A 15,261-nucleotide genomic window follows, 5' to 3' on the forward strand; every position below is an offset into this window, starting at 1 on the left:
AGGCAAAATGTAGTCTCCTGAAGACAAATTGAAGGAAGGGTCACTTTCACACATTTCTTACCATCTGTTTTTACTGGCACACAGTCAAAAGCAGATCATCCACTCAGGCAGCCACGAGCACAATACAATCTCTTCAGATGACTTTTCTTTTTAATCCCACAGATTCACACCAGCTGAAAAGAGTGGCTTCAGAATTGATTTTGAAACAATATGTTAACAAAGCTTCTGACTTGTCCGTAACCTTTGATTTATTTTTTAAAATACACTCCCCACTGCTTTATAGCAGGGACGTTGATGTTAGCGAAATTTTGTCGCTATAAGTGATGGACAGTAAGAGCGTAATAGATTGTTGAAATGAAACACCATGAAACACATCTGCACCTAATTACTGCATCTTATAATTTCAGTTCCCAGCTTCTTTGAAAGTTAATAGCACAACTGTTGCTCCTCATTTGTTGTGGTATATGTGGTGCACACTGCAGCAAAAAATGAACTAAAGTGTCCATTTTTAACTGGAACATTCACCCCAATACTTTCCAAAACGAGCAGAAATAACTCAGAAACATTGCCTATATAAAGGATTACAGTGTTTTTATTGATGCTCAAAGGTAATCTCTTTTATTCCAAAAACAGCTGTGCATATTTATTAGTAAAAATCCAGTAGTGCAAGCTAGTCAGCATAAAATTTAAAAGCAAAATTCTGCAGATGTTGGAAATCTGAAATAAAAACAGAAAATGCTGGAAAGACTCAGCAGGTCAGGCAGCATCTGTGGAGAGAGAAGCAGAGTTAATGTTTCAGGTCTGTGACCTTTCATCAGAACTGGCAAAGGTTAGAAAAAAAATTAGGTTTTAAGCAAGTGAAGCGGGGTGGCGGGGGGGGGAGGGGGGTGAAAGCGGTGTTTTGGGGAAGAGAATAAAAGGGAAGGTGTGTGATAGGGGAGAGGGCAGGAGAGATTAAATAAAAAAGCTGTCATGGGACAAAGGCAAACAGCGTGTTGATGCTTGCGATGAAAGACAAAGCATTAGTCCAGAGTGTTAATGGCAGAGTAATGAGCAACGCTGTCCACATGAAAAAACAGGTGCTTGGTTAAAAAAAAAAATAGAAAAATATAAAACAAAGGCCAGTCATGCTCTGAAATTGTTGAACTCAAGGTTAAATCCACGAGGCTGTAGAATGCCTAATTGAAAGATTGGGTGTTGCTCCTCGAGCTTGCAATGATGTTCACTGGAACACTGTAGCAGGCCAAGAACAGAAATGTGGGCATGAGAGCAGGGGCATGTGTTGAAATGGGAAGCAACTGGATGCTCAGAGTCATGCTTTTGGACTGAGCGGATGTGTTCCACAAAATGGTCACCCAATCTGCGTTTCGTCGACCCAGTGTAGAGGTGACTGCATTGTGAGCTGCTCCTTTGGGAAATTTAGTATTTTTATAATACAAGCAGTGCATTCTGGTTAATTTCAAGCACAATTTTACACACTGTAATTGATGTGTTAAAAAAAATTAGAGAACAAAAGTTTGGATTTAGATTTACAATAAACCACCTGATGCAGTTTCCACAAAAACTCCTGCCTTCACAGAAACAGTCCTTCTTTAATTCACCCCCAACAGTTCACAGAAACTTTGGGCCACATTCTTACTCATTCAGAACCCATCCACTTGTACAGCATTGAAATCAGGCCCTCTATCTCCTACAATTTCCCCCAATTCAAAGACACAATGTACACCCTCCATATCCAGTTCACAGAAAAGTGCTCTCCCTTCCAGCCTTCATAATTCATGCTGGTGTTCTTTTTCCACTTAACTTCAACATGGCACTCCTCTGAGTTTCCCCAGTTCAAGGCACTTTTCTCCCACATTCCATGGAAGCTGCACTCTTCTTTCCTTCCCAGTTCAAAGTGTATATTTTTCACCTCCACTTCTAGTTGGTGTTTTTCTTCCTGCCAACATCCCCAATCATGTTTGAACTCTCTTTTTCTCACTCAGTTCATGCTCGCAGCCATCTTCTGCCCAAAGACCATTCTGCCACTCTCTCTCTGCTCCTCAATTATTTCTGGAACTCGCCATCCCTTTCTATTTACTCTCCTTCCTTCCTTCTACTCCCTTATAGTGTCAATTTTCCCCTTTTGGTACCATTCTGGCGTCCCTACATCATGTCGCTGCTGCTGTAAATTGTACATGTCACTGCATACGATGGGCTGCATTTTGTGCTCAGTTGGAAGGCGGGTTCTATGGCGTGGGGGGGGACAGATGGGGGGGGGGGGAGGGGGCAAAGAATAGGCACAGATTCATCCGTAATGGAACCCGATGCCATAATGCTAGGTTCCGGCGGTGAGGCTCCATGGCAGCATCTCTGCCGCTAAGCGATGGGATTGTAGTTTAAATATGTTAAATATTGGCTTACATGCATAAGTATACAATTCGCTGGGATCCTACCAGGCGTTTGCGATCTTCTGCATGACATGTGGCACTGCTGTGCCTTCACTTTCCCGACTTTGAAAAGCTGGTACCACATGAATTTTTTTCAGCATTGGACATTTCCACTAAACTCAATCTACAGATGTGAGGGAAGGGATTACTCTGCAAGTGGGTACTGTGAGGGTGGTGGGGGGGGAAGAGGGTTGAACTCTGCAATCGAACATCAGGAGACGCCGTAAATGGCGTCGCCACAGCTACCCCCGCCAAGTGATTGGGGCCAAATGGCTGCCATCATTATTGTCAAGAAAACCTGCTATGCCAAAGGAGGATTTTTTAATTCATTGATTGGAAACCTACATTAAACTTAAAAAAACGAAAGCCGAAATATTACATTCAACCTTTACAAAGACTGTGCCACAGCTGAAAATGGCCGACACCATTTGCATTTGAACACCTTTCATATTCCAAGGCATCAAAGGGAGACATATGTCTGATTAGCCTTTACCCAACACAATGGTTTGGCCTATTGATTTAACTACTTGAGATTGCTTTCATTAGTAAGATATTCAAAGCCATCTTGAGGCATTCATGAGTGGAAATGTCCCTCCAGGGGGTGAACAATGACAACACCACCTGTGAGAGGGTTTTAGGTTATAGGCTTTGGACTTCATTAAAACAAAGGGGATTGTGAGAACCATGTGACCGTCTCCCCAGACTGTGTAAAACTGGGAGTTTTGTTACACACAGCAGACAAGCTGCTGAGACCTTGAAGCAGATGCTTCATGTGCTAACCAGGCAGGACCCCAGTGGGACTGTATGTCTCTCTCTCTGTCCAGATAACAACACAAGTTTAATAACCCTTGTAGACCATCCAAGCCTTCAGAGACATGTGCAATTCTGTCTCCAAGAAAATCTTGAGCCAGGTGGGCTAGCCACAAGGCAAGACTTCAAGATCACAACTTCAGCCGAAAGACAATGGAATCATCCAACCCACAGACTGTATATTAATTTTTACTTGTTCTGGACTCTAATCCAAACCAAACTATTTCTTATCACTCTGTACTCTATTTGTGTTTATGATTCTCATGTGTGTGTGTGTAAGTGAAAGTGTAGCATAATTTTATTATTTTATCTAGGTTGGGTTTTTGGTTAAGTACAATAAATTCACCTCTTGCTTAAACTCAAGAAAACCTGTCAAATTGGCTCTTTTACGATTACAACAAAGGAAAAAGGTAAAACACTCACTGAGGTGGTAAACACATAAAAGAGAATAAACCCTGTTGCAGTCAAACCAGGAGAAGGACAAAAGGGGAGCCTTGTGATCCCTCCTCACCCGATCGTAACATTATGTTAAGTGTTTGCGTGGCGGCATAGCCGCCAATGTCACATGCGGGACAGCCGACATTTTGCGCACCCAGCAGCGCAATAACAAAATCCAGCCCGGTGGCTGGGAACTCTTGATCTTGCAAGGATTTCCATCTACAGTGTGGAACAGTGGTTGGTCACTTACAACAAGCTGCAGGAGCCTAGCAGCAATGCAAGGAGGCAAAAGTCAAATTCATACTGTCTCGCCAAAAAACACTGACACACAGACATCTCCCCTGAAACACTGATGTCTGTGTCAAATGTGAATACAAAAGAAAAAATATCTTAATCAATCGGCAGCCTGTTTTACACCCCACTGATATAAATCAGGAAGTTGCTGTCTGAGATGCCCTGCTCTTACAAAAGATGTGGGGCTAAATTTTACTAGCCCTTCAACGTCGGGGATCGTGGCAGGGTGGCCCAGGAAATTCATCCGGGAGAGGCCAGCCACAACCCCCGATGCCGGGAAGGCCTTGCTGCATTTCACTGGCAGCGGCGATGCCTCAGAGCGGCAACCCCCCCCCACACCCCCGCCACTTGGCGGTGGGGCATTCATTTTAATATGTAATTTATATTACTATTAAAGAATAATTACTTACCTGGTAGTGACAGCTGTCCCACGCCGATATTCTGGCTGTCGGAATTTCGAGGCGTGACACTGGTGGGGAGGGGTGTGCAGTGAAAATTTCAGGGCGGGAGGAGAGGTGAGCGGGGAAAAGCGCTCCAATTGGTTGTGGGAATGGTGGGAAGGGGTTGAGGGTCAAAGGTGCTGAAGTTGGGGAGTGAAAGTTCATCATTTAAAAAATAGGTTATTTTATTTATCGAGAACTCAGTGGGGGTTGTGGGAGGGGTTGGTGGGAGAGGGGATGGAAATTTTCACTAAAATTTTATTTTTCATTTCAGTATGGCGGCACCTTTAAAAATTTCAATCTGCCTGAAGGGCTTGAAGCCCTTTAAAAATGATGCTGGCGCAGTGGCGCCGGTGCCATGCTGGGGATGGAGGAGCCATCCCTTCTATGTCATTGGGGGTGGCCACTCCGCCCCTTCCATTTAAATGAGACCCTGCGCAAAATATCGCGAGGGATCAGCGGTGGCCGCTCCACACGGGCAAATCGCCAACTTCAAAGCGCACCACCACAATTTGCGGCTCGCCAGTAAAATTCAGGCCATCGTATAATTGTATCTCACCATCTGACGTGAAGTTGCTTTACTTCCCTCAGTGATAGGAACTTAACTTGTCAGGAAAAATTAGGGTTAGTCCATTCCAGTGTAAGTACCATTCTTAAGTCTTAATTATTGTTGAACAATCTCTCTGACACTGAAAATTAACTTTAACAAGTGTGGAATCTCATTGCTTCAGATGTTTATTATTATTGTTGGAGATATTTTTCCTTTAGTCTCTTTTATCTTTTTCTCTTAATCCAATCTCTCTTTATTTTGCTTTCTGTACCTAACTTGACATTGAATTCACTATTCTATCTTACATTTCCTGGTTCAGATTCTGTGTTCATTATCAAATTTGCAATCTGATTGGATCGGGAGATACACAGTTGCTTGTCCTGTTCACATAGGTCCCAGATGCTCTGTGGAGGGCAGTGCACCACTTTGATTCTCTAATTACAGTAAGTTCCAGTGCAAAGTCCCACAGAATGTCTATGGGCAAGCAGAAGTGTAATGAATGACTGACAGCTTTCATTCACTGCTAAGCGCAAAATGCAGCCAATTATGTTATGAGAGTCATCCAGCAACATTGGTACCTCTTCAAAAGGGGATTATAATAGGTCATGTCATTGTAAATTGCAAGTACTTGTGAAGACTTGTTAGTTTTCCTAAGTCACTTCTGATAAATCTATCTCCTACATTTCTAAAGTGAAGATGCGGTGGGAATTTCACAAAGCATAGCAAGGCAGGCACTACTCTGACAAAGGAATCACAATGTTTTCAGCGACCCCGGTTTATGACAGTGCTAAGTGGATAGTCATGGTGCAGCTTCACTTGCTTGTTCACATCTTGAACAGCCTTCAGATCATGGATAGAGTGGCACCCATACAGATGAAGCAACTTCAGTCTAAAAACAAATGAGAAAGCAAGTGTAGAATAACATTAAATACATATATATGAACACAGACTGGCAGAGCAGAGGTCAAGTGAATGATGACCTCTTAATTGTTAAAAACATTTTGAGCTGACATGCTGTTAAATACAAGTGCAACAAATTCCTGTATGCAGGCCTTGGTGGCACCCTGGACCCCCCCCCAAAAAAGTTTGGTAATTCCAAATTTTTATTTCACTTTCAGCTCCATTATAAAGGGGCTAAATTAGGTTTTCCTTTTGGCAGGAAGATTATAGCAATTTACCCCAAAAGCAATAAACAAAACTGAGAGGTGAAACAATGTACCATAACATTTTCTTCAATTTTTATGTTAAGGCATTGTATTTTCTTCCTCAATATTAAAAGCAAAATACTGCAGATGTTGGAAATCTGAAATAAAAACAAGTGCTGGAAATACTTAGCAGGTCTGGCAGCATCTGTGGAGAGAGAAGCAGAGTTAATGTTTCAGGTCAGTGACCCTTCTTCAGAAGGGTCTTCCTCCCCTTTAGGTCGAGCCAGATACCAATTTAAATCCAAAAGACTGACCCTCATCAGGTGAATAGGAAGTACATGCTGGCAGCTCAGTATGATATTTCATGTGTCCCACTGGGAAAGTTACTGACCTCTGCTCAGCACTCCTCCTAAGGCACAGATGATATTGGGGACAAGACACAAAAATCATGGCTGCAAACCTGGATTCTATTCCTCAGTAGCACAGTACATTGGGACACTTAGGCCCTGCACTGCGCTTGGGTATGGGATATTTAAATACCAACATTATTGAAACATGAATTCAGAGCAAACCCATTTAATTAAAATTCCCAAACTTACCGTTTGCAGTTTTTACACAACATTTTAATGGCATCTTCAGTCATTTCTTTGCAGAAACTGAGTTTCACACATTCTAAGTTTTGGTTGCAGTAGGTGGCTAGTAAACAAATCCTAGGTTGGGGAAAAAGGATGAAACTATAAAAATGCAATATATTCAATTGTCTAACACATACTCTTGTGCAGTAAGAGGACTGCAGGCAGCTGGTGGGGAGATAGGAGCCAGTAACTGAACTAAAGGTTTTGGCATCACAAACCACAGCAGCAAAGCTCAAACAGTTTACAATCTCCAGATTAAAACACTGTTTATTGGTTTATTGGATATAATATGCACTAATTGTTTGTTATCATTCCTTAGGTGGGTCAGGTTGAGTTTCAGTAAATGGTTAAAGTCAACCGAATACCATTTTGATAGATGTAAATATAAACAGTGTATATATAACCAAAAAAATCTATTAGATTAGAGATACAGCACTGAAACAGGCCCTTCGGCCCACCGAGTCTGTGCCGAACATCAACCACCCATTTATACTAATCCTACACTAATCCCATATTCCCAACAAACATCCCCACCTGTCCCTATATTTCCCTACCACTGACCTATACTGGTGACAATTTATAATGGCCAATTTACCTGTCAACCTGCAAGTCTTTTGGCTTGTGGGAGGAAACCGGAGCACCCGGAGAAAACCCACGCAGACACAGGGAGAACTTGCAAACTCCACACAGGCAGTACCCAGAATCGAACCTGGGTCCCTGGAGCTGTGAGGCTGCGGTGCTAACCATTGTGCCACCGTGCCGTGAGATGTTGGAATCAAAATTATATCACCCTATGACACTGTATAAACTAAGAACTGTATCACTATTATCTATGTCACCCTTGTATGCTCTACGTGCCTGCTATTGTTTAAAAAGAAACAATGGCCGGAATTTTTCTTTGGGCGGGAGGCCCTGTCCACTGGCCAAACGGTTGGTGGTGAGACCGCCTCCACCGAGCCTGGGGAGCCAGACCTGGATTTTTTGCTCCCCAGGCCTTTAAATGGTCTTGGGCGGGACTTCCACTTCCTTGAGGCTGGAAGCCCTGACTAATGGAGCTGCCGGTCAATCAGCGGGCTGGCAGCTCAGTCCCAGCAGCGCCACCGGAAGAAGTGGCCACTGCTGGGACTACACCCAGCCATCAGAAGAAGATGAAGGGTATCCCCATAAAAAAAGGTGTTTTTAGGGCCTCACCAGGGACAATTAGTCAGGCCCCGGCGAGGCAAGGGGGGCGGGGTGGGGGGGTCAGTTATGGAGGTGTGGGGAGTGTTGTGCGTTGGGGGCAGCTGGGGCTTCAGGGGCGGCCCTCCGTGGGGCATAGGGTGCCCTATCAGGAGGGCCGCCCCAGCCCTAAAGAAGGCCGCCTGGTTTCATCAAGCAGGCTTTTGAGGCCTCAGCCGCCCACCAGCCAAGGTAAAATACCCGTGGCAGCGGGCGGAGGCCCTTAAGTGCCAGTTAATTGGCCACTTAAGGGCCTTGATTAGCCTGGGGCAGGTGGGCTGTTTCTCATTGCCGCTGCCCCACGTAAATTAGCAATGGGATGAGAGGGAGTTGGGAACGCCCCACCCACCCACCTCCCACTTAATTTTACGCCCTCCCTGCCACTAGCTCGCTCGTTTCCGGGGCGTAAAATTCCAGCTACTATTTCAAAACAATTGATCGTATAATGCAAAGAACAATAAGTATTTTGTCATGAGTTCAAAGCAGCAGTCCACTTTCATGATCCTGTTTGTGTTAATAACTTGCTTGACCTCTTTGTAGGATAGCAATGAGGCGAGATGTCCCCCCATCCTCCCGACACCAACACAATCCTCACCCATTTTCCTGTGCACAGGGTCAGCCAGATGCAGGATGGGCTCCCAGTGAGATCTCTGCCAGCAGGCAGGAGACTGTTGCTGCAAGGCCAAGAAATTCTAGTGAAGTGAAAGTGAATTAAAGGAGGTGAAAAACACCTGAAGAGGAAAGGTGAAGTTTTGTTTTAAGCCTCAGACAAGACTGAGGTCACCACCCTATGCTTACCACAAGCTTCAACAAGGCAGTCCCAGGGAGTGGCAGTAACAGGGGTATATAGGAACATAGGAGCAGGAGTAGGCCATTCAGCCCATCGAACCTTCTCCACCATTCAATACAATCATGGCTGATCATCCACTTCAATGCCTTTTTGCCATACTATCCCCATATCCCCTTATGTCATTGGTATTTAGAAATCTGTCAATCCCTACTTTAAACATATTCAATGACTGAGCTTCCACAGCCCTCTGGGGCAGAGAATTCCAAAGATTCACAACCCTCTGACTAAAGAAATTTCTCCTAATCTCTGTCCTAAGTTGTTTCCCCCTTATTTTGAAATTGTGTCCCCTGGTTCTAGACTCCCCAACCAGGGGAAACATCTTACTTGCATCTACCCTGTCTATCCCTTTAAGTATTTTGTAGGTTTTCAATGAGATCACCTCTCATTCTTCAAGACTCTTGAGAATACGGGCCCAGTTTCCCCAATCTCTCTTCATAGGACAGTCCTGCCATCTGGTGAACCTTCATTGCACTCCCTCTACGGCAATAATATCCTTCCTAAGGTAAGGGGACCAAAACTGCACAGTACTCCAGCTGCAGTCTAACCAAGGTTCATACAATTGAAGCAAGACTTCAAGGCTATGTCCCTCCCACATACAGACATTTACATGTAGTTCAGGTTTGCTTTTGGGAGGGATAGGAGGTCAGACTGCTCAGCCAGCAGTTGGCTTTCCTGCCATTTCTGTGGCTATAGTGTCCAATATTGGGTGAAAGAGATTTCAGCTCCAGTCTAAAGACAAATGTCTTCTCAAGAGTGTCTACTCTCAGAATTGGTAATCTTATGTACTGGTCCTTTTCATCCAATCTATGCAACATGATGGAAACAGCCAAAGGAAGTTTCATCCTTTGAATGTTATTAACTGCAACCTGTACTGTAGCAGTAATTGGCAAAATTTCAGGAAAGTTCAACTTCATGAAAATCATGGCGAGGTTAAGCATGAGATGCCGTTTTCGCAAAGCTAACAGTGGACCAGTGCAAGTTGTCTAGTAACTTGTAACAATTCCCAGTTTACAGAGTGTCATTTCCTTGCGACAAGTTGTTGGCCAATTTGCACAGTATTAGCGGTATGCATCATTCAGATGCCATCAATTTTTCAGCAAACTCTGGGCTAGCGTCTAGTAATAAATATCGTAATTACCATTTTAACTACGTGATGATTGTTAATGAATGTTAATCAATCTCTCTCGACCAGCAAGTGAACAATTAAATGTCTGGCTGGAGTCTCGTTCATTTAGGAATCAATGTTGGAGATTTTAAACATATCAAATTTTTAATTTAATTTTTTTTCTTTCTTTTCCTTTGTCTCTTTTTTCTTCCTCTCTTAACCAAATCGATCTTTTTCTCTTTTTAGTTCTCTTTCTAGACCTGATTTGACATTGAATTCACGCAGTCTAATTCACCCTCCTTCTCAGTCCTTCCTTTGTTTATTTCTCAATCTTTAAATCAGATTGGTTAACAAAATCCACAGTTTCTCCTGTTGTTTATCAAGGTTCCAGATGCCCTGTTGCCCCCTCTCACTGTTCATATTTCCAGCAACTTTGTAGGTAAAAACATACTGAGCTGAAGAGTGCAGGTACAAATCTAACTAACAGGGCATGCATGAGATTCCCCGCTCCAGCAAAGTCCAGGAGATAGTGATAGATTTTTAGATAATTTGCACAATGTTTGTTAGCATATATAGTGTCATTCAGGTTCTACTAAACTAAAACATTTCACTGAGGTATACTGAGAGTGAAATAAGATAATTGATCAAATGTGTGATCCCACATTAGGATTATTTTTTTCTACAATTTCAGTTACTAACAAAAGAAAAAGCTCACAATTCCATGGAAGACTTGCATTCTTTTCACAATGGGAGATTATGTGTTCTTCACAAAATCAGAGATTAAGGCAAAAATTGCTGAGAGATGCTAATCAGATGCTTCTTCCGTGAAGGACAAAAAGGGAGCAGTTACCATGACTACACTGAAAGTTCAGTTTCAAATTCAAATTCACTGCAATTATGGAATGGAAAATGAAAATGGACAGAAAGCTCTCAGGTTCTTTAGTTGTTCTCATCTGTGTATTTTAATTAGCAGGCTCTTCAGAGAGTGAACAAGGACTGAATAGGTGCAGTGATGATGAAAAGAGTGCTCCCTTATTAAACCTGATAGTAGTGGTGTTAGCATGTAGCTAGGAGTGATATGATGCAAATATCTGAAAGATGCTTTCTTGTTTAAAATACACAGAATCTACTGATTAATGAGAAACATTAATTTTATTCCTATTCGTTAGCATATATGGGTAACACTGGCAACAAATAATAGCATTGTGGAAGTGAGTATGTGGAGGCAACATATACTGCTGCACAAAAATTGCTTCTAAACAGCCACTGAGTGCTAAACCTGCAAATGCCTGTTTTAGCATCTCCAGGCATGTTTAAATCATGGTCATCATCAATTAGCCCTCAAATTGTGAGCTAAAACCAGGCTTTCAACAGGCATCTTATTAGCACAGCAACCATTTCACGCCTGCTTTCACCCTTTCATCAAAATAATCCTCTTTGTTTCTCTTTCAGTTTCAAATACAATATATGGAATATGCAAACAATTGGCAATAATGACATATTCCATCTTGATATTCAATAATTAGACCAAAAAGTTGTTAAACTTGAAGTTTTACACTTCTTACATACATGAATACAGACACACACACACATACACTAATCATTATTCATTCAGTCTCCAGAGAAGCTCAAGAAAAACCAACTAGAACCATACCAAATTAAACAAAACCATTCTAGGCAAGGAACCAGAGGTTTCTGTGAAAGCCATTTTCCTCAGGGTCAAGTGACATTAATGCTTTAGACTATAACAGATACTATGGGTGCTCAGTCTCAGTCTGGATACCAGTAACATTATTACACAGTTAGTAAAGTGATTGATGGAGAAATATTTCTGAGGTCTCCAAATTGGGACAAGATCCACTTAGGTCAGGTATCTACCCCGTAATGGCAGCAGTGTCATTTTTAATCAGAACTGGGGCACCCTTGCGATCCTTCTGCCCATTCTGCAATCACTTAATTTAAATAAATTAAAGTAAGAGGCAATAGCATAGGTTCTGAAATCCCACAAGTTATGTCCCCACTTCACCAAGGATAACCTGGATTAAATTAGTGAGATGCTTCTGTTGCCAGCATTGGCTGCTCCTGGCAAAAGTGCTTTTGGATTTTAGCCTGGTGAAACCTTAAAGAATGATTTCTGGAATTGAAATTTTGGAGCAGTTTGTTTTTTGTGGTACACCTGGACAAAGGTGCCTCGCCTCTGACAGCTTGAGGGCTTGTCAGCCCAACAGGAAATTTTTGCTCCCACCAATAGCAAGAAATTCTGAGTCAGCAACACAAGATTCCCAATAGGCAAGTCTTTATTCATAATTTTAAATGGAGGAGAAACAAATGGAGGAAAGGAAAGTGAGGAAGCATCTAAGAAATATATGCCCCACAAGATATTGGGCTAGAATTTCTATGTGGGTTCCCTGATCTCCCAGCATAACTTCAGCAGAAGATCAGCAGAAACCCAGGTGAAATGGCATAAATAGCCAGGGTTGTCAAAGATCTTTTGCTGACGTTGAGGGAGGACATTGGAAGAATCCTTGCAGAAAGTCCAGTTGCTCACCCAACCACAAAGAGTTTATAGGCCAAACAGATGTCATTGAAGATCTCCTGTGTAAAACGAGTGCAGTTCAAGAAAGAGGCAATAAGAAAACTGTGCCAGCTTCTGCAAGAAGACCTGCAGCCAAGATCATCTGTCTGAGTAGCTCTGCCTGTGGCTGTAAAAGTAATCACCACATTCAATATTTTTCTTTCAAGAAGCCAAAGGGAAAGCTGTGTAACATCACCAAGTTCATGCATTCACCAAAACACTGACACCATTTTCAGCTGATTTGGGAATTCATCTGGTGCAGATTGACAGTAAGGCTGCAGCATGATAGGGCAATGCAGTTTCATCCTACTGCTAGTTTCCCTAAAGTTCTGGTGCAACAGATGCCACACATGCAGCATTGTGAGCTCCAACAGTTAACTCTTTGAATACGCGGAATAGAAAGAGCATTCCACTCGTTGAATGTTCAACTGGTGTGTTTGGTGAGCTCAAAGAAATCTACAAGTCAAAGCTAAATGTTTAAGGAGACGCCATGATACCTTCATGCCCAGGAATTCTAGCCTCCCTTATTTGTGAAAGGAACAAAGTCAAGTAGCTGGATGGTTTTTCAACAATAAGGCTCACCTCCTTGCGTCCACAGATAGTGATCCCTCTCTGAGTAGCAAGAACAAAATCTAGAAGTGCCACATGTTACGAACAGGTGAGAAGGGGGTCTATGGGTTCCCTCTCAGCCTTTTCCTGCTTTGGCCGTAACAGGGTTTAATTTTTAAAGCACCGTGTTTTAGCTTCCCTCTCAGTGGTCAGAATTTTGCCGCTCTTGGCAGCTCCAGGGCAGACGAAGTAGAAGCAGATGAGCACTCTGATCCCGCTCCGCCTCTCCCGCCCATCAGCATCATGCACGGGGCAGTCAATTAGTGGCCCAGTGGCGTATTCGGGACTCGAAAGGGAGCACGTGGGCAGGATGCTGAGCAGCTGTGGCGATGGGGCTACATCTGGAAAAGGCTGCTGTGAGGCCTTTAAAAAGGCTTACAGCAATGAAATGGACCAGTTGCTTATGACCTTACATCAGATGAAAACCTTTGCTTGTTACTGTGGCAAGTTTAGAGCAGGATACAAGGCTGTGTGCATGCAAGGATTGAAAGAGGGCTGGCAGTGCCCAGGAGCAGGACAGGACAGAAAAATTTAAAAAGCTGCAGAACCAATCAACAGTGATGGAGGGGAGAAGTTTCCGCACAGCCCCCAGATTCTCGGAAGAATCACTGCAGGTCCTCCTCCAGGCAGTACAGGCAAGATGGGATGTCCTCTTCAATGCAGATGGCAGAAGAAGGCCCTCACAAGTGACCAAGAGGGCCTGGCTGGAAGTTGTGGAGGAGGTCAGCAGCCATGCTTTGTAAGAAGGTCAGGCTCCAGTGCCGCAAGTGGGTCAATGACCTTCTTTACTCTGCCTGGGTAAGGGGCATTCCTCATTAATCTCTTCGTTAATGTGTCAGGGGAGGGTCTATGTGTCCTCATGCTGCAAGGTGGAAACCATCAATGATCAGTCCTTGGCTGCTGCCTTGCATTGGGACGCAAGATGGGCAACTCTGAGATGCACGGTGATCCATAGGTGTTCAAGTTGGACACTGCCATCTGGTTCACTAATGTCCTTTAGGGAAGGAAATCTGCTGTTCTTACCTGGTCCGGCCTACATGTGACTCCAGACCCACAGCAATGTGATTAACTCTTACATGCCCTCTGAAACGGCCTAGCAAGCCACTCAGTTGTACCTAACCGCTACGAAGTCAATGAAAAGGAATGAAACCGGACGGACCACCCGGCATCGACCTAGGCACCGGAAACAACAACAGCAAACCCAGCCCTGTTGACCCTACAAAGTCCTCCTTACTAACATCTGGGGGCTTGTGCCAAAGTTGGGAGAGCTGTCCCACAGACTAATTGAGCAACAGCCTGACATCATACCTTACAGACAACGTCCCAGACACTGCAATGACTATCCCTGGGTATGTCCTGTCCCACCGGCAGGACAGACCCAGCAGAGGTGGCAGGACAGTGGTCTACAGTAGGGAGGGAGTTGCCCTGGGAGTCCTCAACATCGACTCTGGACCCCATGAAGTCTCATGGCATCAGGTCAAACATGGCAAGGTAATCTCCTACTGATTACCACCTACCACCCTCCCTCAGCTGATGACTCAGTACTCCTCCATGTTGAACACCATTTGGAGGTAGCACTGAGGGTGGCAAGGGCACAAAATGTACCAAGAGTGGCTCGGTAGCACCACTACTGACCGAGCTGGCTGAGTACTGAAGGACATATCTGCTAGACTGGGTCTGCAGCAGGTGGTGGCAGAACCAACACAAGGGAAAAACATACTTGACCTTGTCCTCGCCAATCTGCCTGCCGCAGATACTTCTGTCCATGACCCTATTGGTAGGAGTGAACACCACACAGTCCTCGTGGAGACGAAGTCCCGCCTTCACATTGAGGATACCCTCCATCGTGTTGTGTGGCACTATCACCGTGCTAAATGGGATAAATTTCGAACAGATCTAGCAATGCAAAACTGGACATCCATGAGGCACTGTGGGCCATCAGCAGCAGCAGAATTGTACTCAACCACAACCTGTAACCTCATGGCCCGGCATATTCCCCACTCTACCATCACCATCAAGCCAGGAGCCCAACCCTGGTTCAATGAAGAGTGCAGAAGGGGATGCCAGGAGCAGCACCAGGCATACCTCAAAATGAGATGTCAACCTGGTGAAGCTACAACCCAGGACGACTTGCATGCCAAACTGCATAAGCAGCATGCAATA

At 44.0% G+C, this 15,261-nt stretch overlaps 1 protein-coding gene across 1 annotated transcript in view; it reads right to left on the reverse strand.

Annotated features, from left to right (window-relative positions):
- Nucleotides 1–416: 416 nt before the first annotated feature.
- LOC137369202 (uncharacterized) overlaps nucleotides 417–15,261 on the reverse strand; it is a 267,684-nt gene continuing 252,839 nt past the window's right edge. Inside the window, exons 15-16 of the mRNA XM_068030014.1 lie at nucleotides 6,706–6,816; nucleotides 417–5,850 (exon numbers count right to left, since the gene is read on the reverse strand). Coding sequence (XP_067886115.1) covers nucleotides 5,724–5,850; nucleotides 6,706–6,816 — 238 coding nt within the window. The 3' untranslated portion in view covers nucleotides 417–5,723. The remainder of the gene's footprint in view (nucleotides 5,851–6,705; nucleotides 6,817–15,261) is intronic.

Source organism: Heterodontus francisci, chromosome 4 (genome assembly GCF_036365525.1).
Source record: "Heterodontus francisci isolate sHetFra1 chromosome 4, sHetFra1.hap1, whole genome shotgun sequence".
In the NCBI taxonomy this organism is placed as follows: Eukaryota; Metazoa; Chordata; class Chondrichthyes; order Heterodontiformes; family Heterodontidae; genus Heterodontus; species Heterodontus francisci.